The sequence below is a fragment of the Tachypleus tridentatus genome, chromosome 13, assembly GCF_004210375.1.
Source record: "Tachypleus tridentatus isolate NWPU-2018 chromosome 13, ASM421037v1, whole genome shotgun sequence".
Lineage (NCBI taxonomy): Eukaryota > Metazoa > Arthropoda > Merostomata > Xiphosura > Limulidae > Tachypleus > Tachypleus tridentatus.
The window spans coordinates 259,808,622-259,833,592 of NC_134837.1; the positions used below are offsets into that span (position 1 = coordinate 259,808,622).

General features: G+C 32.3%; 1 protein-coding gene across 3 annotated transcripts in view; it reads left to right on the plus strand.

Moving 5' to 3' along the window:
* Positions 1-23,867, plus strand: part of LOC143237228 (cytohesin-1-like) — a 43,866-nt gene extending 19,999 nt beyond the window's left edge. The window contains exons 1-8 of one of the 3 annotated variants that reach the window (XM_076476247.1): positions 320-1,732; positions 10,834-10,898; positions 13,591-13,657; positions 15,986-16,104; positions 16,324-16,404; positions 16,676-16,785; positions 18,992-19,140; positions 20,950-23,859. In XM_076476247.1, coding sequence (XP_076332362.1) covers positions 1,664-1,732; positions 10,834-10,898; positions 13,591-13,657; positions 15,986-16,104; positions 16,324-16,404; positions 16,676-16,785; positions 18,992-19,140; positions 20,950-21,087 — 798 coding nt within the window. In that variant the 5' untranslated portion in view covers positions 320-1,663 and the 3' untranslated portion in view covers positions 21,088-23,859. Of the gene's footprint in view, positions 1-319; positions 1,733-10,833; positions 10,899-13,590; positions 13,658-15,985; positions 16,105-16,323; positions 16,405-16,675; positions 16,786-18,991; positions 19,141-20,949 lie in introns of those variants that run through there. The other 2 variants (XM_076476246.1, XM_076476248.1) reach the window with 2 other exon arrangements.
* The last annotated feature ends 1,104 nt before the right edge of the window (positions 23,868-24,971 follow it).

The following is a 24,971-nucleotide window of genomic DNA, read 5'->3' on the forward strand; positions in this document are numbered from 1 at the left end:
GTATCATAGATTATTTTTTTGTGTGTGTATGTTGTAGGGTTATCTATCGGTGGTTTCATGTTGAATGTCAGCCATGCTTGTTTTGTATACGTAGACAAACAAGCCATTTATTCTGAAGATAAATAGGAAATATGGTAAAACCTGCTCAAATCTCTATTCGCAATAAAAAACAAACAATTATTGCATATCAGAAGTATACATTAAATGAAATGTTTATATATTTAGGTTATACCTTTTTTAAGTTACTAACAAATGTTTGTATTTTACGTTATTGTACTGTTCACAATATTTATCTAAGTACTAACGAATCCTCTATGGAATTAGTTTATTTTGTTTGGATATATGTATTAGAGTAAAGAAGTAAAATACAAGTATATGTATATATACATTGAGAACACGGCGGTCTAAGGTTCGTACATCCTCGCAGAATAGCTGACACAGAACCTTCTTATATGTATCACTTGTATACAACTCCCAGCACTAACTGCTCGAGGGAGGGGGAGAGAGATAAAGACCGTGAATTTGCCCAAGGGGTGGTGTTTATTTGTCCTGGACCAGCTCCGCCCTCTCTTTCCCGTCTCCTGGGCCGATTGTGTTCCTGTCATGGTTGAATAAATCGAACACTCCCGTGTTACCCACAAAGTTCCTTTGTTCGTGCTACGATCGGATAGACTTCACTCTGAGAGAGATTGTACTTGGAATTCGCGAGTGTTAGTATTGAGGTGAAACTTAGAGTATGACCTAGTTTTAAATAATTTGTTGCCATGTTTTAACTGTGTTGAAGTTGTTGTTTTTTTCCTCTCTCTCCAAAGAAATCTTTAATTAATATTGTCAGCATTAAACATTTTTTTTTTTCCATTCTCGAAGTAAGTAAACCGATATGTTTCTTTTGCTCGATTTAGAATGGTTTGTTGGTACACCCGTGGCTGCTCTGTGTGTGAACTGTTGTTAACTTCAGCCCATACTCTAATAGTATAGTGTTCATTAGACGTAGCGGATTTCTCCACGCCAGCTCGTGCATGGGCACGCCAACTTTGGTACAGAGAATATTTATTTCGAGGACTTTATATTTCACTCATGTGAAGGGATTCCCGCGTCGCGCGTCAAACAGTTCGGTGCAGGTCGTGTTGGCTGACGTAATGTTTGTTTAGTCATTTGTTCAGTCGTCGCATGTTTCGTAATTTATTGTTGTCCATTCATGGAGAAACTAATTTCCGAATGGACGGTGATGTTTGTCGATGCAGTTACACAATTATCAGAAGAACTGTTTTTCTTCTATTTTCGTGATTATTTCTACTTGTTGATTAAAAAACTCTAGTCTCAACCTCTGAGTGTTGTGTCACCACTGGCACCAAATCGACTCCCCCTGTGGGAGTGGGCGGGACATTCTCCTAGTTTAAACAAATCAATTTTATGTGCCTTAAAGCGTAGTTGTTGAGAGGGACTATTTCTTCATTATTTCCCTGTATTTTCGTATTACTACACCAATCAAATCTGTCCTGCATTTTAAAGCAAGTAGTATTTGTCTGACTTAAAACTAAAATAATAATTGAAGAAACGGAATACAAAGGACATTCATCAAATTTCGGTTTTGGTGGAAAACTAATGACTGGCTGTTTCCAGTCGTGTATAGTCACGTCACAAACCTTGTGTTAATTTCACGATGTATATGTGCTGTGCTGTTCCAGTCCTAGGGAGAAGAGCTTGGTTCGTAAACTACGACGACGAACAGGTAAATATATACATTGTTCCTAGTAAAAACTGTGTTTATTGTTCAGTGAGACAATGGACTATCTGTGCTCTGCCCACCACGAGTATCGAAACCCGGTTTTTAACGGTGTGAGTCCGCAGGCATGTCGTTGTGCCGCGGGGGGTCAAAGATGAATTGAAGTAAAATATATTGGCTAATGAACATTTGCAGAGCTGTTTAATGTGGTACTCTATGAAGTATCGAATAAATATTAAATTGATATATCAAGTTGTTTGGTTAAAACTGTTTCGTATGGTACTCTGTGAAGTATTGAATAAATATTAAACTGATGTGTATCAAGTTGTTTGGTTAAAACTGTTAAGTGTGGTACTCTCTGAAGTATTGAATAGATATTAAACTGATGTGTATCAAGTTGTTTGGTTAATACTGTTTAGTGTGGTACTCTCTGAAGTATTGAATAAATATTAAACTGATGTGTATCAAGTTGTTTGGTTAATACTGTTTAGTGTGGTACTCTCTGAAGTATTAAATAAATATTAAACTGATGTGTATCAAGTTGTTTGGTTCATACTGTTTAGTGTGGTACTCTCTGAAGTATTGAATAAATATTAAACTGATGTGTATCAAGTTGTTTGGTTAATACTGTTTAGTGTGGTACTCTCTGAAGTATTAAATAGATATTAAACTGATGTATATCAAGTTGTTTGGTTAATACTGTTTAGTGTGGTACTCTCTGAAGTATTGAATAAATATTAAACTGATGTGTATCAAGTTGTTTGGTTAATACTGTTTAGTGTGGTACTCTCTGAAGTATTAAATAGATATTAAACTGATGTGTATCAAGTTGTTTGGTTAATACTGTTTAGTGTGGTACTCTCTGAAGTATTAAATAGATATTAAACTGATGTGTATCAAGTTGTTTGGTTAATACTGTTTAGTGTGGTACTCTCTGAAGTATTGAATAAATATTAAACTGATGTGTATCAAGTTTGGTTAATACTGTTTAGTGTGGTACTCTCTGAAGTATTGAATAAATATTAAACTGATGTATATCAAGTTGTTTGGTTAATACTGTCTAGTGTGGTACTCTCTGAAGTATTAAATAGATATTAAACTGATGTGTATCAAGTTGTTTGGTTAATACTGTTTAGTGTGGTACTCTCTGAAGTATTAAATAAATATTAAACTGATGTGTATCAAGTTGTTTGGTTAATACTGTTTAGTGTGGTACTCTGTGAAGTATTGAATAAATATTAAACTGATGTATCAAGTTGTTGGATTTAGTGTTGATGTAGAACATATGTTGCTTGGAATTAGGACAATAAGGGAAACACTAACAATGTTTAGTTGTCAAAATGTTTTTTTTTTATTAAAACATAAAAGTAAAAATAAAGTCAACATGTGGGACCAGTGTTGGTACGTTGCAGCTATGTCTACATTTAGGTATGACCAATTATCAAAATAGTGTAACATTTGTATGTTAAAATTGTTGTGACCTTTGAACCTTGTAAACGTTTTTTCTTTTCTGACTGTGAAATGTTACATTGAAACTTGATAGAATATAGGGTTGAAAATACTTGTTCGAATTTGTTGCCAGTGCAGATAATATATAAAATCCGAAGGTGAAAAACTAAATAAATATACATATTTATTTTCAGTTATCGCCTTTACTCTTAGATGCAGCCACTAGGGCAGTGACACCATTACCGGCGCCATTTTGCTATAGTGTTTGTTTGTTTGTTTTTGAATTTCGTGCAAAGCTACTCGAGGGTTATATGCGCTAGGCGTTCCTAATTTAGCAGTGTAAGACTAGAGGGAAGGCAGCTAGTCATCACCACCCACCGCCAACTGTTGGGCTACTCTTTTACCAACGAATAGTGGGATTGAGCGTAATATTATAACGCCCCCACGGCTGGAAAGGCGAGCATGTTTGGTGCCATGGGGATGCGAACCCTTGCTATAGTGGAAGAACATGTAAACAAATTGACGTGCTAGCAACAAACCGTACATTGTTTTACCGAAATACAATAAGGTAGTTATTATTAGAAATCAACAGATGTAAATAAAGTTATTAATTGCATCGATGGTATGTGAACTTGGCCAAATCTCATGTAATGTGATATTTACCAACCATCTTTAAAGGCTGTCGATCGTCAGTAGATGTAGGAATATAAAATATTTCATAGTTACAACCACTTCCAAAATAGCAACGTTGGTAAAAGTTTGTAGCAAACATGTGAAAATAATTATATTAATCTGAAAGCAGGAGTCCATGGCTCATAAAATATATCAAAAATAAATAAGATGTACGTTCGTTGTAAACTAAGATGGGACCATTTTAAAAGAATGGTGTTCACACATGGTAGGAGAATTGTGCAATCGCGTAGGAGTAAGGGATCTCTTTTCTGTTCAGTTCCGGAAGCCAAAACGTGGTTGGGACATAGTGTCAAATGATGTTAGGTACCGAATGTAAACGCGTGGTTACTAAGCCATCATTATTGCCACTTTTAAAACTTTGAAGATATAGCTGTAAATAAAAGTTTCAGCTGTAAACCACACACAAGTGAAATTGTACAAGAGATTTGGGGATATCATGACTCCTTGTGTAAAATGGATCAAGCTAGAGTAGACAAACAACATGTCTGTGATCAAGTACTTAGAACAACTGGAAGTTCTGCACCCAAGACTTCAATAATAGAAGCTAGAAACAATACAGACTTTAATAGTTAACATTTGTATTCCAAATTTGTAGGAAACAAACGTACGAAGTATGGATTTGAACAAGAGTCGCTTGCAAAAGAGTATTTAAAATCCATAGGGTCCCGGCATGGCCAGGTGGTTAAAACATTCGACTCGTAATCCGAAGGTCACGGGTTCGAATCCCGGTAACGCCAAGCATGCTTGCTCTTTCAACCGTGGGGGCGTTATTCCTTGGTAAAAGAGTAGCCCAAGAGTTGGCGGTGATAACTAGCTGCTTTCCCTCTGTTCTTACACTGCTAAATATAGGGACGGCTAGCACAGATAGCTCTCGTGTAACTTTGCGCGAAATTCAAAAGAAATCAAACCAAAATCCATAGGACTAAATGTTTAGGGAAAAGGATACTATGTGCTTGTGCGAGAAAAGTGGCTGTCAGTTTGTGCATTTCGTTTCTTTATTCTTAAACCTGTAACTTGGATGAGCTCCAAACGTTGTCTTTTACTCGTATCTCAATTTAAGTTTTAACGTATTTTGTTCAGTCGGCGTATAGTCAAGAAAATATTCCAAACTATGGTATAATCTTAGTAATAATCTTTTCCTATTCATTGCTTTTTTCGTTCGAGGTTAACTGTTTCTTCAGATGAAATTTTATAAGATATTAAATAATAACATTCTTCACGCACGTGTTCATGAATATTTCCATACATTTAGTTTTCGGCAATCATTTGAGCATCTACTGACAGCATGTACTTCCCATCTGCTTTATTTGTACCTTTTTCCCACTGTCTGTTGTCGACTGTTAAAAATACATTGAGAAATGTAAACAAAGGATTTATATTGTTGTGATTAGACTCGTGCGTTTATTTCACTATCGTCATGGCTGACGTATTACGTGATTGATTAATGGCAGCGCTTACAAAATTTGTCAGTTCTAGATACACCGGACAATAACTTTAAAATATATTTATGTCTTTATATTATTAAATTGAAAAGGGAAACTAAATTGAAAAGACCAAAATATTTTCTAAAGTAATGTTTTCTTTGTCTGTTCAAACTGTGAAAGAACACAAGCCTGGTACTGAAAATTGTTCTGTTTATTCATTGAAAGGACTAGCTTGCCATAGTAACGCCCTTTGAGCTCGTCACATCCATCCGAATTGTTTAATATTGCACCCATGAAGTGCGGTTTAAATGCCAAATTGTTCCGCCAAACCCCATGGAGTTGGTGTGGTAATGTCCAGTTCATGTGACGTCGGATTGGGTTTCACTGTGAGCGTCAAAGCGCAGTTAATTAGACATTAAACACATCCTTTAAGTTTCTTAAATTGTAGTGCTGACTGAAGGGCTGAAATATTACAGATCACATTTTCGAGCGTCCTGCTTGGCTCAACTGATTAGCCAGTAAAACGAGATGCTAGGCCACCCGCACCCACTACAGATGTCGCGTTCCCTAGAAAGTAACGAAAAATTACTTTTATCTTATATCAGTTAACAGAGCACACGGTGGATACACATTAATAATAATGGGGTTTTGATTAAGAGCAAAAAAAAAAAGATATTTATTTATTAGATAAAACTTGAGGGGAGATCTAACACAAAGCAAATCTGAAACGGTTTATTACAATTAACGTATCGATATAGAAGTCCTAATTTTATTTTGATTGCAGACAACATTGTGTAAAAGATCTTATTCCGCAGTAAAATCTAGTCCGTTCTGTGTACCCGTGAATCATCGCGTTTTCCGTGTGATTGTATACATAAAGTAAATATTTAGACTAGATTGATTTCAGTATTTGAAATGATTAACCGACGTAGCGCGTGATTTGTGACATCATAACATTAAGTAACACCATAAAAAACAACTTGCTGATTCGTGTTACTGTCTGGTAACGAGTGTTTTGTTTGATTATACCAGTGCTTCACTTTGTGGTGTTTTCTGGTTAATTTTGCGTTGAATTATTATTTTGTCTTTAGAAAGAATTTGCTTCATGTACAGGCCTTTTTTTAGGAAAACATTCCAATGAAAACTATTTTCTTTAATTTCACAAAAAACGAAAATAATGGTCTTAAAATTGTCTGTTTATACTGATGTGTTTACCATATAGTTAAAAAAAACTGTGTGTGTACATTTAATGTCAATATTATTGTTTTTATTAATACTTTCATTTGTGAACCATGAAATTCAGTCTTACTGTCAGAGCTGCCTACCCCAATCCCCAGTGGATCAGTGGTAGGTCCGTGGACGTATAACGTTAAACATTGGGTTTCAATACACGTAATGAGCAGGGCACAGACAACCCATTGCGTAGCTTTGTGCTTAATTACAAACAAACTGTGAGAAAAAACTGTATTATTGGAAGAGTACCAAGTACAGTGAACCTTCATTTGTACTTCATTATATAAATCTTATATTGGAAAAGATGCTTTCACCTTGATACAGTGGTGGAAGGTCAGTCTTTCTTCGAAAAAAAATTATTTCTGTTTCTTATTGTTTGCTGGCATGGTAAATATTGTATTTTTTCCCCATGTAGGTTAACTTGCATGTTTGTTGTTTTTTCAACTGTTATGGATGAATGGATGCTGTTGATGCTGGACTTTAATGGATCAGAATTAACTGTTAACTCAGGATATTGTACTGTGGCTAGTTTAATGAGGAATATGTGGATTTTCACAAAACACACCTAATGATTAGGATGGACTAATGCATCAGATTGTTATCCCTACTGTTATTAACTGTATCTTTGGCTTATCAACTTAAATAGATAGTGAATATATAAAATAAGTTACAGACCACCTTTGTGTTTTAGTAACAAGATTTTCATATTATGATGGTAAATGAAATGTGTGCTGTTAGGTTATTCACACATTATAAATGTTTTAAGTTCAATAATAAAAATATCTTAATATCTTAAAAATATCTTCTAAGTAGGTATGTAAGCTTTTTAATCCAAGTTTATAGAACATTCTGTGCATCAGTTGGGCAGTTATATATATATATATATATAAGTGACCAAGTGAGTGCAAGTCCAGTTCATTCAGAGAAAAGTTAAGAATTGTGAAGCTAGCCATTGTATGAGTGATTAGCCTTAATGAGTGATATCTTAAAGTGAGTTTTACAGATTAAGGGTAATAACTTGTCTTTTTAGAAGTTGTTCTAAAGTAATTCATAAGTGTTTGAACTTTGACAAAAATGAAACAGTAATTTTTATTTCAGGATACAACTTTAGTAATCCACACAGTAGCACATGTTGCACAACAAATGTGAGGTGCTCATTCCTGGTCTTGATCATCAATTTTACATCAGAAGTACAGATGATATGCTTTCTTTACAAGAGCAGTCATTGAGCATCTCTGATGAACAAGCGTATACTCGCCACAAATATAGCAGAATGTATCGCGGCTGTTATGACATTGACGAGACTTATTGACCGACACCAATCGTTCTCTAAAACAGCTATAACATCTAGCCTACTTGTTACAGTGCTACTGAGGCAATGCTATATTCTGAAAAATAACGTACACACTACAAGGTCTATATTAATCCAATCAGCAGCATCTGGGTATGCAAGCCACTTTTATAGCCGGCTGAGACAGTGTCAAGCTGGCTCCGCGGCATGCCCGGGCTGCATACTTTCACAGAACAGCTTCCAACCTGGCCTGATTTCATGCCTGGACATGCCCAGACTGCACAAAACATTGTTCATAGGTCTCTTACAGAAACAAAAATTTTTGGACACAGATATAAGAAAAAAACATAACAAAACTGAAGATTTCGATTAAACGGTACATGATGGGCAAATTTGGATGTGATTTTCATGTTCAGCAGCCAAAAATTTATAAGGAAAACCCAACAGTGTTCAAGAAGCAAAAACTTTGTTGTGCAGTGTAACCAGAAGACAGCTTATGTGTACTAATTGATGGGATAGTCAAAAAGTTTTTCATAACAAAAAATAAATGTGGATGCTCCACATTATTTGGGAGACCTTGAGGTCGTGTATCAAGTAGTTCGTATACAACTCAGTGATTGGAAATATAGCAGGTAATAGATATGTGGAGGAACTAGATAGTAAGAAGATTGATGTATAACTTACAGTTGCCACTGCAGTTCAAGTAAGATATCAAGCCTTCAGTCTCTACAAATGGCATCCCAAATGTAAGTCCTAGGGAACAGATAGAAGCACAGGACCCTTCACTGTAGAAACTTTGGGACAGTGCCTGAAAGAAAGTGGGACACAAGACAAAGAGGAAAGAGACTTGCAAAACAGAGGACCAGGAAAATATAGTGAACTATATCAAAGCAGTTCTACTAGGAAAGCTAAGCCCATCAAAGATAGTCACAAACACTTTTGTAACTCACCCTGTAGTAGAAAGGACTTTTTTGCTGTACATGAAGTGGTCAGCAGAATGCACTATAAGGTGAGTGTGGATAGGATGACCAAGGTCTACCATGCCAATCTACTGAAGAGGTACTTTACAGGGAAGAAAACCTTACGGGTGCAGCTATTGGACACTGCAGAATCTGAAGACAGTACTTCATTTAAAATGATATCATTTGAGTTTTTCATACTTTGCTCTTTTAGTCATTTCTAAAGTAGACCTACCACCATGACATAAGTTTGTCTAATTAAGTAACAGTTGAAGACCAAGATGAACTATAACTTCTGTACCATGCTGTTTTGTTTGTGTTCCCTTCCTTCCACAGTACAGAGTGCTGGCTTGACAACACTTTTCCAACCTATGGAACAGTCTTTCTTAACACCACTAAACATATAGGCTGATGGAAAATAACAATTTTAAAGTGGTCTCAGTAGTGTTAGCTGTGGTTACTTCTTGGATCTGTACAGTTCCTGTTGTTATACATAAATCTTCATCTGCAGATAAGGAAATGTTCTTTCTCAAGATAACCTTTTTAACATACTTGTTACCACTTGACTGTACAATAAATACTAGTTTTTAATCAAATTGTTTTGTAGATTACTTAAATTTTACTCTTAGTTAACACACTGGTCTATTTTATCATTAATAAAACTCTCAAATAATACTTGAATTTATACAAGAAATCTGTTTTATAATCATTACCACTTCTAGTCTACATATTAGTCTACTTTCTTATTTGATCTGAATAGGCAGTTACCCATTCTTCTACAGTTTGGCTAATGTTTTTTTGACAAGTGTACTTAATATAGTAAAGTGTTTAAATTTAGTATATCAAAGTCTTAAGCTTTATGTGTGGTGTAGATAGAAACCTAATAATATAAAATCTATGGGAAAGGACCTTCCTACAAATTTCACACAATACTTGTTTAGTTTGAAAAACAGTTGAACGTAGAAGTGCCATTCACTCCATGTCTTTTGTCAAACTTTGTTATCTGAATAGATTCTTTTAACTTGTGTTGCCCCCATCAGTGGCACAGCAGTATGTCTGCAGGCTTGCACCACTAAACACTGGGTTTTGATACCCATGAAGGGCAGAGCACAGATAGCCCATTGTGTAGCTTTTCGTGTAATTCTAAACAAACAAACAAGTAGCTTGTGTCAGTACTGGTATGAATTAATAATCTGTTTAAACATGGATGGATGCACTTAGATGATCAGTAAGGATGACTAGTACAGTATAGAATAACTGTGGAAATGATTTATGCAAGTTCAGGTGTTAGAGGACATATGTAAGGTATTTAATGGGACAATTGAAATATAAACAATGTCATAAAGTCACTAAATAATTACTAAAACATTTATTCTTTCCATTGTACTATAAATCGGAAAATACTAAATACATTGTAAGGTTTTGTCATCCTTTGCAAAGCTTGAGAAATGTTGATATTGTAACATTGTTTTGTGCATTAGATTAACCTTTTCACTTTTGCTCGGATATACATTTCCCATATGATGAATGGGTTAAAGAATGTGAACCAATACATAACAGGTTCAAATGAAAATAAATTTATTTAAAATTAAATAATTGAATTGTACTTAGTTTAAACAAAGCCTAATTTCAGTTTGTAGGCAAACATTTTGTAATAGAGATGTTTTAATTGTGCTGTTATGTCCCACACAATCACATTAATATTTCTTTTGTGTCTTCACATTTTAACAGTGAAAACATTAAGCTATATAGGTTTATGTCTAGTTAAAGGTGACTTTTACAAAGATATATATATATATATATAATGAATATTTTGTCTGATAAACGTAAGAGTTAGTGCATGTTTTTCCAGTTAACACAGTAATTTTTTGTTGGATTTTATTTTGTGTGATATAGTTAATTTGGGAATCATCTTCAGATTTGCTTGAGAGTAGTATATTTTTTAAGAGATGTTATCTACAGCAAAAGTAAGGCTGTTTGTGTCTTATCACTGGCCTGTACTTTGCTGTTGGAGATCTTCAGACTTCCTGTCTGACATCTGGTTTTTGTCTCTTCTAGCAACTGCAAGATGAAATTGCTGAGGTCACCATAGAAATGAAAAAGCTGGAAGCACAAGGTGAAAGGTAGATGACACTCATATGTTGTTTCATTTTTTACTTTTGTATAGAATAAAACCTTACATTTATATCCACTGCATGTCAACAAAACTTGTTATATTTATTTCATAGTTTGACTGCTCTTCATGACACATCTAAGACTAAAAAATTATGAAAATCTCTGTTTGTGCACCTGTTCTGAAACACAGTCTTCATGGTAAATAACAAAAAAGATCATTCACAAATGTCTGATGAACAGTTTAATATTTGTAACACTAGTGTAACTTAGAGTATTTGTATTAATAATATTGATGGTAATTATGGAATTGGTTTTACTATTTATAATTCTATAAAATCACTGCTGGTATAAGTGTACTTGATGAACGTATAGTGTACATGTATGCAAGGTCTCTAACATAGAGAGAACACTTCAAGAATTTTGTTGGTGCAAAACTGAACAAAAAATATAGGAGTTTGATACTAATTTCCCACATTACTTATCACATATTGAAACAACAATAGGTCAGTAAGACAATATAAAGGTCTACAAAAGCTATCTATGTATGTTGGGTCTTGTGTAAATCTATCTTGCCTTGTATGTTGAAATAAAGAGTGGTTTGTTTTATTGTAGTGTACAAACCAGTCCTATAATGATTTTCTTTGTCTAAGTATCGAGCTTCAGAAAGGGGAAATAACCTTGATATGTTTGTTAATCTAGCTCTTGAAGTTTGAGTAAAAAAATGGGGGGTTGGGTTGTAGATTTCATGTTTCCCAAGAAATACTTAGCTTGCTAATAAGGGGATTCACTTAGAGTTCAGTGTTGTACAAAAGATTTTGTGAGGAATTTTGCTACTTCTTTTTCCCTGTTCCCTTTCTCTAGTTAATATCATGTTCCTACACTCACTAATCATTTTTATCAGTTGTTGATTTTCATAGTAAAATCAGCAGATAACAAAAACGTTAAACTTAGTCTCATTCATGAAACATCTCTGAAAATTAGAATATATTATTGGCACTCTTATTCTATAACTCTTTTGTAACTAGAATTTGTAATTATTGGTACTCTTATTCCATAGCTCTTTTGTAACTAGAATATGTGATTATTGGTACTCTTATTCCGTAGCTCTTTTGTAACTAGAATATGTAATTATTGGTACTCTTATTCCATAGCTCTTTTGTAACTAGAATATGTGATTATTGGTACTCTTATTCCGTAGCTCTTTTGTAACTAGAATATGTAATTATTGGCACTTTTATTCCATAGCTCTTTTGTAACTAGAATATGTAATTATTGGTACTCTTATTCCATAGCTCTTTTGTAACTAGAATATGTAATTATTGGTACTCTTATTCCATAGCTCTTTTGTAACTAGAATATGTAATTATTGGTACTCTTATTCCATAGCTCTTTTGTAACTAGAATATGTAATTATTGGTACTCTTATTCCATAGCTCTTTTGTAATTAGAATATGTAATTATTGGTACTCTTATTCCGTAGCTATTTTGTAACTAGAATATGTGATTATTATTTGTACTCTTATTCTGTAGCCCTCTTGTAACTAGAATATGTGATTATTAATGGTACTCTGATTCCATAGCTATTTTGTAACTAGAATATGTAATTATTGGTACTCTTATTCCATAGCTCTTTTGTAACTAGAATATGTAATTATTGGTACTCTTATTCCATAGCTCTTTTGTAACTAGAATATGTAATTATTGGTACTCTTATTCCATAGCTCTTTTGTAACTAGAATTTGTAATTATTGGTACTCTTATTCCATAGCTCTTTTGTAACTAGAATATGTAATTATTGGTACTCTTATTCCATAGCTCTTTTGTAACTAGAATATGTAATTATTGGTACTTTTATTCCATAGCTCTTTTGTAACTAGAATATGTAATTATTGGTACTCTTATTCCATAGCTCTTTTGTAACTAGAATATGTAATTATTGGTACTCTTATTCCATAGCTCTTTTGTAATTAGAATATGTAATTATTGGTACTCTTATTCCGTAGCTATTTTGTAACTAGAATATGTGATTATTATTTGTACTCTTATTCTGTAGCTATTTTGTAACTAGAATATGTGATTATTATTTGTACTCTTATTCTGTAGCTATTTTGTAACTAGAATATGTGATTATTATTTGTACTCTTATTCTGTAGCCCTTTTGTAACTAGAATATGTGATTATTATTGGTACTCTGATTCCATAGCTATTTTGTAACTAGAATATGTAATTATTGGTACTCTTATTCCATAGCTGTTTTGTAACTAGAATATGTGATTATTGGTACTCTTATTCCTTAACTCCTTTATAAATAAGGCCTAGTATGTCCAGGGGGCTAAGGCATTTGGCTTGCAATCTGATGTTTGTGGGTTCAAATCCCTGTCACACTAAACATGCTCACTTTTGCAGCTATGGGGGTATTATAATGTAATGTTCAATTCCACTTTTCATTGGTAAAAGAGTAGCCTAAGAGTTGGCAGTGAGTAGTGATGATTAGATGCCTTCCCTCTAGTCTTACACTGCTAAAATAGGGACGACTAGCACAGATAGCTCTCATGTAGCCTTGCATGAAATACAAAAGTGAATAAACTTTTATAACAAATATATGTGATTAATGCTACTATTTTTCATTAACTAATTGATTACAGATATTGTTTAATTACAGGTATCATAATTTAATTAGGGGTTTTAATTGATTTTCAGTAAAACAAATTCAAGAGCAAAGCAACTATCTATTGGAAAAAAGAAATTTAATATGGACCCTAAAAAGGTATGAATATACACAATGATGCTGTATCCATCTTGCTAAAAAGGTATGAATATACACAATGATGCTGTATCCATCTTACTAAAAAGGTAGGAATATACACAATGATGCTGTATCCATCTTAGAATTTAGTTGGAGATGTTTTGTATGCTACTTTTATCTCCTGTTTGTTTTTATGTATGATAGTTTATACAGATGGTTACCAGTTAAACATTTGTCAGTCTTACATATTGCCTCATGAGTTTAACAGCTAACACTGTACTTTGTTTAAATTTACTTTGAAAATCAAGTGATAATTGAGATCTATTTTAAACAACTCTTTAATATTTATTTCATTGAAGAAAGATTGACAAAATTTGGAATTTTGTAGATTTCTTAGGTATGGTTAGTAAAGTGAACTTTACGTAACCCTTAAACAGTAGGAATGTTGTAGGTCGCAACATCAGTTGATGGTGGCTGCTATTTAAGGGTTTGTGATTAACGTGCTGGGCCGAGATGATGTTGACCATTTTCAGTGCATTACGAAAATTCTGTTGCTTGGTGAAAGTGCCAAATAGAAAATTATATTTTTTAAAAAAAAGGTTAATTATTAATTTTCAGGTGTATAATTACACACACTGGTAGATATAAACAGTTATGAAGGTTAAACATTTGACTGGCATGAGTGTAATTATGGGATATATACATACAAATCTTTATGTAGTTTTGTGAAAGTTTCAAAATGATATGATATTGTTTGTATTATTAAAACACTTTATAGACTGAAGAAACAACTACAGGATTATTTTAAAGTATGAGAAAGTTATACAAGCTTTTTTGTTATTAACTAAAATCACACATTGTTTTTTTAACTATTAGCATTTGAAAATAAGAATTTTGTGTTTTGTTTGCTAAAGTATAGAGTGTCAAAGAAAAGTATAGAAGCAGTTTATTTAATGCTGGCTCATGAAAGTGAAGTTAAATCAGTGATTGATTTCCTGTTAACTAATACATACCAATGAATAATACATAGTACAGTGCTTCAGTTGCTGTCCACACACATCCATTCCTGTCCATGTGCAAATAGTTCAGCTACTTCCCCAACTTATTTAGCATATAATTAGTGAGCATAATAAATTCGACTTAAGAATAAATATTTGTGATAGAACAACAATAATAAGATATAATATGTTTGTGTTGGTGTCAGTTTTGATGAGGAAGATGAAGATAGTAATCACCTTTTGACCTTTAAACATCTGGGTTAAAAATGTGTGGACATGTGAAGTTTGAGAGAAATTAGGTTATTGATAGAAGGGGTAGCATTGTATACAGAAAATAAACTTGACATATTTGGACAACAAAACAAGAAGGTGATTCCAAACAAAGTATATATTTGATAGTAAAACCACTGGCGATACTTTTTTGGATATCACATTTGTGGATGACTTACAAATTAAAACAACTACTGCCATTGTCATACAAGATCAGTTTCATAATTATTACAAATGTGCACTTACACAAAACTGTATATATTCACCACCAAATTGAGGGTTATCTAGTGTGTGACAACTGTATGCTAATGTGTGATACTGTATGCCTCCTTATGAAACCAGTTGGCAATGGATGACATCATTAGAAATTTGTCTCCAATCCTTCAAGATGGCTGAGTCTATACCTATTGGTTGGTGGCTTTTATTTTCTCACCTTTTAGATATACTTGGGACATGACAGAACATCAGTCATGGTTGCTTGGATGAACTGTTGTACCATTCTTGTTGTATGATATCTGATGTTGTTGTGTTGGAACAGACTACCATATATAAAAACAGCTGGTTTGGGTTGAGAAAATTTTTTATACAGAGGAGTGAACAACGTTTCAAGCTTCCATGGAGTTGTTGCAGGATGAAAGATTTTACTTCTGTAGCTCTTACTATGAAAATTATCTTTGGTTACATCAAGTGGAATTCTCTGGTCAACATAAATTCCTCTCTCAAATAACTCCTGTTTGTGATTACATGTGATTATATCCTTTGTGAACAGCTATCCTGTGTTGCACATGCAAACTATTAAAATGTGTTTGCAAGTTTTGTCTGTTTGATGCATATCAAACTCACTGGGAACATAGCCCATACCTATCATGAGTGTACATGTTCCAGATTTATTCATGTCGGAGGTAACATTTGTTGATATACTTCCTTTTGCATGGTTCAAGGTTAAAAACTATAATCAGAATTCTTACGTTGGATCTATATTATGACAAAGTTAATTATTATTGATGATACTGTTATGTTGTAGTGATGGCAGTTTTGATTGGAAATCTCAAGTAAACTTCCTAATTGATTTATATTATAGGGTATTGAGTACTTGATTGAACACAGACTGCTTCAGAGTACAGCAGAAAATGTTGCTCAGTTCCTATACAAAGGAGAAGGACTGAACAAAACAGCTATAGGAGACTACTTAGGAGAAAGGTCAGTAAATTAGAGTTTAACATTATTGTGATGAGTGGTGTCTTCACAGTTAAGGTAAAAAAAGTTAATTGTGTATTGTTAGCATTAACAATAACTCAAATTTCAGTTATTCATATTGTTTGACTTTTATAACATTTTTGATAACTAATTAAAAACCACACTAAATGAATGAAGATTGTTGTATTTTTGTTAGCATGATTAATTCATTTTTAATTCTAGGAATGATTTCAACATGAAAGTCTTGGATGCCTTTGTGGATCTCCATGATTTTACAGACTTAATTCTGGTTCAAGCTTTAAGGTACTTTTAATCATTAAAATAACTGGAACTGTTAGTTCTAATGAAGGTGATGAGATGGTTCATTACGTCTTTCATCAAACATATAACTGGGTAAAAAAACATTAAACATTATTTCTTGCATGCAAGTAAATGTTAGAACATGTTCATTTTCATTCAATTATTAGTTCACGTTTCATTTTGTAAATATTCACAAAAAACTTCTTGTGGTTATAAACCATTACAGTAGTAATTATTCAAGGAAATCGACTTTTGAAAAATGTTCACTTAACAGGCAGTTCCTCTGGAGTTTTCGTCTACCGGGGAGGCTCAAAATCGATAGGATGATGGAAAAATTTGCTCAAAGATACTGTCAACTAAATCCTGGAGTGTTTAGTAATATTGGTAAGAAAATTTGCAAAATTGATAGGGTTATGTTTAAAGAATTCAAAGGTAGTTCTAAACACTTGAAGGTTCGTTGGGCACTATACAAGCACAGTCACAGTTGTTTTTTTCTGTTTTCGATAGTTATTAAATAGTTATTTCAATTTTAATGCCACTTGTGTGTAGAATGATATCTTGACTTGAATAATATTCATTATTTAAACAATGTGGGTTATGTTAAAGCACAAGGTGGGGGGTGGTTAACAGCTGATCTTTGTTACTTTGTGTATTTTTATATTTATTATGTGTATTTAATCAACAGGTTTGTGTTAAAATTACTATGGCTGTTAAAGTGTTTTAAAATAATAACTGTTAAATGAATATTTGTTTTACGTAAGTCAATTGCAGTTGTGTAGGTGGCTTCAATAGCTGCTTTAGCAACGTAACGAGTATTCCAAGTAGTATCTAATATGTATAAATAAATAATATGCATTTTTTTAAATATAAAAACATGAGAACTGTTCTATATAACATATTTTGTATGCTGTATGTGAAAGTTATAATACACTTTTATAAATTACATGTAAAATGAAATGATTTTCCATCAACTATAAACTGTTAGTTATGGTGACATCATCACTAAATTATGTAAATTATTACTATTGAAGGTTTTAATTTTTGTTTGATTATCTGTTTCAGACCTTTGAAGGTTCGTTTCTACTCTTTGTTGTAACTTTAAAAATTAATATGTTTATTAATACCAACCAGTAAATTATTAATGCCCATTAATAAAAAATAATTACTTGAAAACATTTGTTACTCTTTGTTTTGACCGATAAGAGGTATTGCTGTTTGTTTGTTTTTGTTTTCAATTTTCAAACAAATTCATGGTTCCACTGGTTAGATGGTTTGAAACCTCCCTCTGATCCTCTATTCAGGGATCTCCAATATGAACTTTTGTAAATCTGAAATGTAGATACTTGTTTTGAATTATTTTACTTTGTCCATGCCCCTGTTGTGTGAGTGCAAGTCTGTGAATCTTGTCTTTAGAGTCGCCAATTTTCCACTATTTTCAAATTGAGGGGATAAAAAGAGACATTTTATTAAATTTGAATTTAAATTGGCTCTATTTATTTGAGCTAGTTTTCAAGTAAAGGGGCTCACCCAAATCTCCAAAACCCATTTATGGGGCCTTCTCAGGACTATTTCAAAACTATTTTTCTTTTTCTCATATGAAATATTTTTGAAATTGTGGAGTAGCTTGAGAATCAAGTAAAAACAGAGAAACGACGTACATATACAGTTGAAACGGAAATTGTGAAGTAGCCTGAGAATCAAGTAAAAACAGAGAGACGTACATATACAGTTGAAACGGAAATTGTGAAGTAGCCTGAGAATCAAGTAAAAACAGAGAGACGTACATATACAGTTGAAACGGAAATTGTGAAGTAGCCTGAGAATCAAGTAAAAACAGAGAAACGTACATATACAGTTGAAACGGAAATTGTGAAGTAGCCTGAGAATCAAGTAAAAACAGAGAGACGTACATATACAGTTGAAACCTATGATAGAGCTAAGCATCAAAGTATCTAGTGTTTGATAGTATGAGGGACTATGAATTTGTATGTCAATCAGTTGCATCCCATTGCTTTAATTATTAAGATTGCAACTTGCACTCTGGAACTATGGATGCGTTATAAGGGTGGAAAGTTTATCCTACTGTTTGGTTCCAGAAGAATTGGTGGTAAGTGCTGTTTACCACCACTTTCTAGTGCAGATACCCCTCAAGTAGTGTAGTGCAAATACCTGCAACAATAAAACGGAAGCCAGTGTTGATTAATAATACTGAAGAGAAACAACTATACAGCTCAGTTTGTAGTGTAATATCAGTTGGTGTAACATTACTATCGAGATAAACATTGATGTATTTTCCATACTCACAAATTGGTCAGCTAATGAACCATGTCATAATAGTTATGTATAATCTTCAAAATATTGATGTAATAAGGATTAAAAAAATTTGTAATAGTTAAATATGAACCTTGAAACTTGTATAATTGTGATTAGTGAATCAATTACAACAAAGAATCATTGTAACTGGGGAGAATGAACAGCTTTATCTCTGTATATAATTACACATGAAAAAAAGTAAAAACAATTTGATTTGTTGTTAAGTTTGCTACTAACCCTAGGTAGATTATGACTGGACAGATTTTTGTACTTTCAGACACTTGTTATGTCCTGTCTTTTGCCATTATCATGTTGAACACTTCATTACACAACCCCAGCGTGAAGGAAAAACCGTCCGTGGAACAGTTTATCAACATGAACCGGGGCATCAACAATGGGGGAGATCTTCCGCATGAATTAATCATGGTAAGATACACATTCTTCCTTAAGGTTGAAAATAGACTTGTATTAATTTGTGGCAACCTACTGGTGAAAAGTGGCATTAATTACTGATAAAGGATCAGTAATATCAGTTTAAGTAAGTGAATTATGTTATGAAAGGAAACCAAATATGAACTGAATGTGGAGAGTGGTATAGAAATTATGTTCATAGTAAAGTACATCAGTTCTTGAGACATGTTTCAGACAAAAGAAGGTTCAAATAATTGTAATCAAATTTGATACCCAGAAATGAAATGTTTGATGAAAGAAAAAGTAAACCAATATTCTTAAATTAAGAATATTAAATTCAAAGTCAAAGCTAGTGAACTGTTGTAATCCAATAAAATTAATATTTATGATACAAATTATTTATAATACACATTATGGAAGGGAAAAGATAGATTTGAAATGCAATATATTTTGTATTGATCTGTGTAAATAAACACTATATTCACAATGTTTCTGTTGTTCTTGGCATTCAGTAGATACTTGGAAATTTTCAAACTGTATTCATATTTCAAACAAGTTTCTATGAGTCGTTATCCAATCCAAGTGATTAGTCCTAGTACTGAGTGAATGGCCTTTTAGGAAGTGATATACCAAAAATGAGTGAGAGAACTTAAATACATTTTTTACACATCTTTCGTATAAAATCTCTAATGAATAAATTAAGAATAGTGAGAGAAAAAAATTACAGTTTAAGTGTTTTTTTATTACAAATTTAGGAATATGATAGAGTTTTTTTAGTTCTTAAAATTACTGGTTGCATAATTTTCAAAGTAGTTTTATTATTCAAAAAAGATCCTTATTTGGTTACTAGTTAAGGAAGAGATTTGACAGATATGACTGAAATAATTTCATTTTTTACTGTGCTCAATTCATTATTTTTAAAATTATTTGTAGTGCATCGTAAATTATTGTCGAGTTCTCAAGGTTGTTTTAATATTTAAAATGTATAATTTGCTATTATTGTGATTTGACTTCATTTTTCAAATTTGTTGAATTTTTTCATCTTACAAATTATTATTTGCATTTTTTTGTTTAACAATTTTGAGAAGACTGTTTCTTCAATAGCCAGATTATTTTTAATTATTTTTAAACTTTCTCAAGTTAGCCTGCATTTGTGAGGTGTTATATAGAAACGTTTGTGCTGTTTTGATCTATAGTTTTAGATCTGTGATGATTATTGAAACAGCATTTGTTCTCCATGGAAATAGTTTTTAGTTTTTCTTACTTATTGGAAATGTGTTCCCTGCATATAAGTAACAGTTCTTTAAATATTTTGTGCCCTTTGTTGAAGGAAAAAATGAACCTTCTTCAATGTCTTAAAGCTCTACTAACCTTTAGCATTGTACAATATTCTTCAACTAAGGCAACCTATCCTTTAGTTTTCTTTAGATGTAACAAGAAAAGAACCTTTAGTATTGTGTGTCAGTAAAACAGCACAGACCTGTTTTTTTACATGAATGTTCTACTTCAAAATATAGGATGAGCAACAAGCACGAATTTCTTGAGGGTGGATAATTTTTTAAACGTTGTATCCAAGATTAAAAATATATTTATTTATAGAACTTCTCAACTTACGGGCTCTCTTCATCAAATGTAAAATGCACAAAATTTATGAAATTGAATAAAAATTGGTAAACACTTTTAAGACATAATAATGTAAAAACAAAAATCCCATTGATTTTTGATTTTAAGTTTTGAAGATTTAAATTTTCTTTACAAATCTTTACATTTTATAATTATATTTACAACCTGTTGATACAAAACGACTGGTTTCTTTTTTCCTAGAGTTTATATGACAGCATAAAACAGGAACCATTTAAGATTCCAGAGGATGATGGTAATGATTTAATGCATACTTTCTTCAATCCTGACAGGGAGGGCTGGTTATGGAAACAAGGTAGATACATATCTTTTACTGTATAATTAGAGCAGTTAGATTTTGTTGATCTATTATCCAGTAATTTTTCCTGCTATATCTGGGATGATTCTAATAGCATACAGATTATTAAAATAAAATTACAATTTATTTGTTTTAAAATATGTACTTTAGTTCATTTTTGATGTATTAATAAAAAATAAAATAATACAGTATGAAATACATTGCTGTAAATTTCAAGGCCTAAACTTAGGTAAGTTCTGTTACAGCATGTTTAAATATTACAAAGTACCTATGAAAGTACATAAACAGCATAAACAGTCCTATATTTTCATAATGATGAGAAACCCACTTAAAATGAAAACTGTATTTTCAAGATGCCTGATATGGGTATTTTATTAAAATACAGAACAATGTTTTGACCTTCTTAGGTCATGTTCTGTACGTTATTTTAATTGAAGTTTTAATGTCCTGTATGTCAGTGTTCCACATTTATGTTTCTGTAAATTATACAGCCTAAGTTTTTGATTTTTATCTGATAGTGTATATTTTTACTTTGCTGTTAAAACTATTTAAAGTGTGCAATTGACATCAGTTCAAGATGTATATAAATAAGAGTTAGTCTTCAGGAATAATGACCTTTGATAATTAAATGATTAAAAGGAAAAACAAGAACAAGTTCTTGTAACTGTCACTGTGAGAACTAAATTTTGTTAAGTCATGTAGACTAATTGTTTTAAGTGTGTGGCTTGTCAGAGCTGGAGACATTATTGGCTATCAAGTTTAATCTTAGCTCAGTGGTAAGCATAGGGGCTTATTGTAATAAAATGTGGAATCCAATGTCTGCAGTAGGCACAACACAGGTTGTCTGTTGTACAGAGCTTGATTTATAGGATGTTTCTGAGTGAATTGTTTTATATATAAAACTAAAGCATGAATCCTTCCAGAAAGCTCTAACTAAATATACTCTAAGTATTCATATATGTTAGGTTTAAAAAAAGTCCTAGCCTTAGATATATAGTAAAGAACTTAAGTTTTTTTCTTTAAACATGAGTGTTCTTGAAGAATTGACTATTTAATAATATAGTTCTTTCATAATTTAGTTACATTTGTTGGACTTGTCACAGGAGTTATCAAAACGTCCTAACTTCAGTTTCAATCTCTTATGTTAAAAAATTAATACATAACTATAATTAGGTACAAGTACTTATAAATGTCCTCCCCCCCTTTATAGCCCTTTATTAAACTCCATATTCACATCCAACCCAAGCAACACTTGGTAGATTAGCAGATTTCCCCAAACCTCAAAATTATAATGGTAGTTGCAGTTTTAAAATTTTAAAATGTATTAGACTAATGATGGGAATGAATAAAAGACAATAAACTATTAATAAAAATCAAGGAGTAATCTGTATTTTCTCACTTCAACAACATGGAAAGTGGAAATAAAACTGTTTAAAAATATTAATGGAAGTAATTACTTTACTATTTTACAAATAGTATAGAAAAGTAAATTATATTGTACCTTCCATTTCCTTTTATGAGATGATTTTATTGTCTGTCAGTTGATTTAATATTTTTATTTCACCTAACAACCTGATACAAACATTTTTGTTCCTTGTTTCGTTTAATGCATACATATTATCAGGAACATCAAAACTCAGTAAGTGACAAAACGGCAGAAACAACAGTTGTGCATGTTATAAATGTTATGTCTCGTTGCTAGAGCTGGCTTATGTGCTTACTTCCCACACAGCACTTGAAATTTCTGTTTAGTTTGTATTGGTGACTTGTTCTTGGCCTTGGGACGTATGTTTGCTGCTACAGATGTTGTGTGTATCTAGTGGATAATTGTAAATCATTATGAACTTATATGTGCACTGATGGCTTATGTTTTATTTTTGTTAAGTGCTGCAATGTTCCAAAAAAGGGTTTTTCAGGATATATACATTTGAGCAAGCACATAAAAATTTGATCAAACAAAACAGAAACATTTATTCATTGCCTTATTTGATGAAAACTGGATATTTTGCTCACACTGTTTTAAAGTAACATCACTAAGAATGAATAACAAGTGTTTATAATGCTGTTGAATCAATCATTTACAAAATAAGTGTCATTACATAAAAAAATGTAAATAGAAGTGGATCTGCTAAAATAACCTTGATGGAACATTTCTGTCAAAAGTTTGAAATAGCAATCAGGAAATTCTAAAGTAGTAGTATTATATCCAAGTTTTTGTTAGTGTAAAATCTGTATTTTATTTTAGGTTAGTGAAAAGGACAAATGGGTTCTCTAAAGATAGAGTTTGTGCTATGTTGAAGAAATGTAATTATACAACGTTTTTGATATGATAGTGAAACATACTGTCTTTAAGATTTTATAACATTGTAAATGAAGGTAAAATATTATGAACCTAAAAAGTAATTACATATGGCACGTTCTCTACAAATAAAATTGAATAGGAATGTGAGATGTGCTTCATGTGTTTTAAATATGCTAGTGTCAGATTCTCCTTAAAATGTTTGATTTTCTTTACATGCATTATTTGTTTAGTGTAGGCTGTTCTGTTGCACTCAAAGGAAAAATGGTTGGTTAACAAATGACATATGTGAAAAGCTTACATAGGTAGAGAAACATTTGAAATTTTCAGTAGTAATAGTTACTTGTTTACATACTATATATTGCATTAGTGGCATATGAAATTTCTTTTACTAGCTATAAAAAATTCTTAAAGCTCTCAGTTAAATGAAAAAGACAGTGGTTTAATACTTGGCTTCAATCAAAAGGTGTCAGTAGTTTGGAAATGTCTCTTTAAGTTGTTCAGTTTCCTGGATACCTGACCACTCTGGCATTCATGAAAGCAAGCTTGCTGATACCACAGCTAAGTCTTTCTGCTTTGTACTGTCACAGCTATGCCTGTCCCATATATTGGACTACAGTTCTTTATTCAAGGTTTGGCTTGTGCCAGTTGGAAGTTGACTTAGAATGAGCAATGCAATAAGAAACTCTTTCAGAATAAACCTTCTGTTTCTCTTTGACCATCTTGTTTTGGAAGGATTGGAAGAAGTGAGCTGCCCTGGCAAAGCTACACATTGGTCACAGTTTTTAACCCATCATGTACTTTTATGTGGGTCTGGTCCATCAATATATGGCTCATGTGTCACTCAGGTCACAATAGCCCATCCTTTATTGTTGTGCCATCATTACAACCTTAGTGGCAGCACCATTTTAGACATGTCTTTTCTAAAAGTTTACCCCTGACATGGACCAGTGTCATTGGCGACACTGTCCAACGTAATGTGTTTTTAAATTTTTACAAGCGATTGGCCTTTTTAATTCTATTTGAGTCACTTATCTGACTTTTGGACATTTTTATTGTTTATTTTTTATATATTATATAATTTTATTTTTATACTTTTACCAGTTTGGTGCAGATAGCCTAGCTTTGTGCCAAACAACCAAACAACTCTTTAATTTGTGATTTCTGTTTCCTTGAGTAAGAAGTATCCATGTATGTCATAATAACTTTGGTCTCTGAAAGAATGAACCCCCATTATCCTTGATAATTTGTTTCTACACCATTATAATATTTCAAAATCTTGACCTTACAGGTGGTCAAACTTTGCACCAGATATTTCCAATGTTATTCTTTTAAGCTGTTTCAAATGTGCAACTGATAATAAGACACGTCACAACAGGAATTGCTTTGACATTTTATACAAGATTAGTGATGTTCCAAGTAACTATTGTAACAAAATAAATCATTGAAACACAAAAATGACTTTTAAAAAATTATACTAATTTGATCATGGTGGTGTGCAATTTTTGCCTTATCTTGTAGAATGTTTTTATTAATATTGCTATATTGTTTAGCATGTGCTTGAACAATTGTATTATGTGATCACTTGCTCTGAAGCATATATTTATT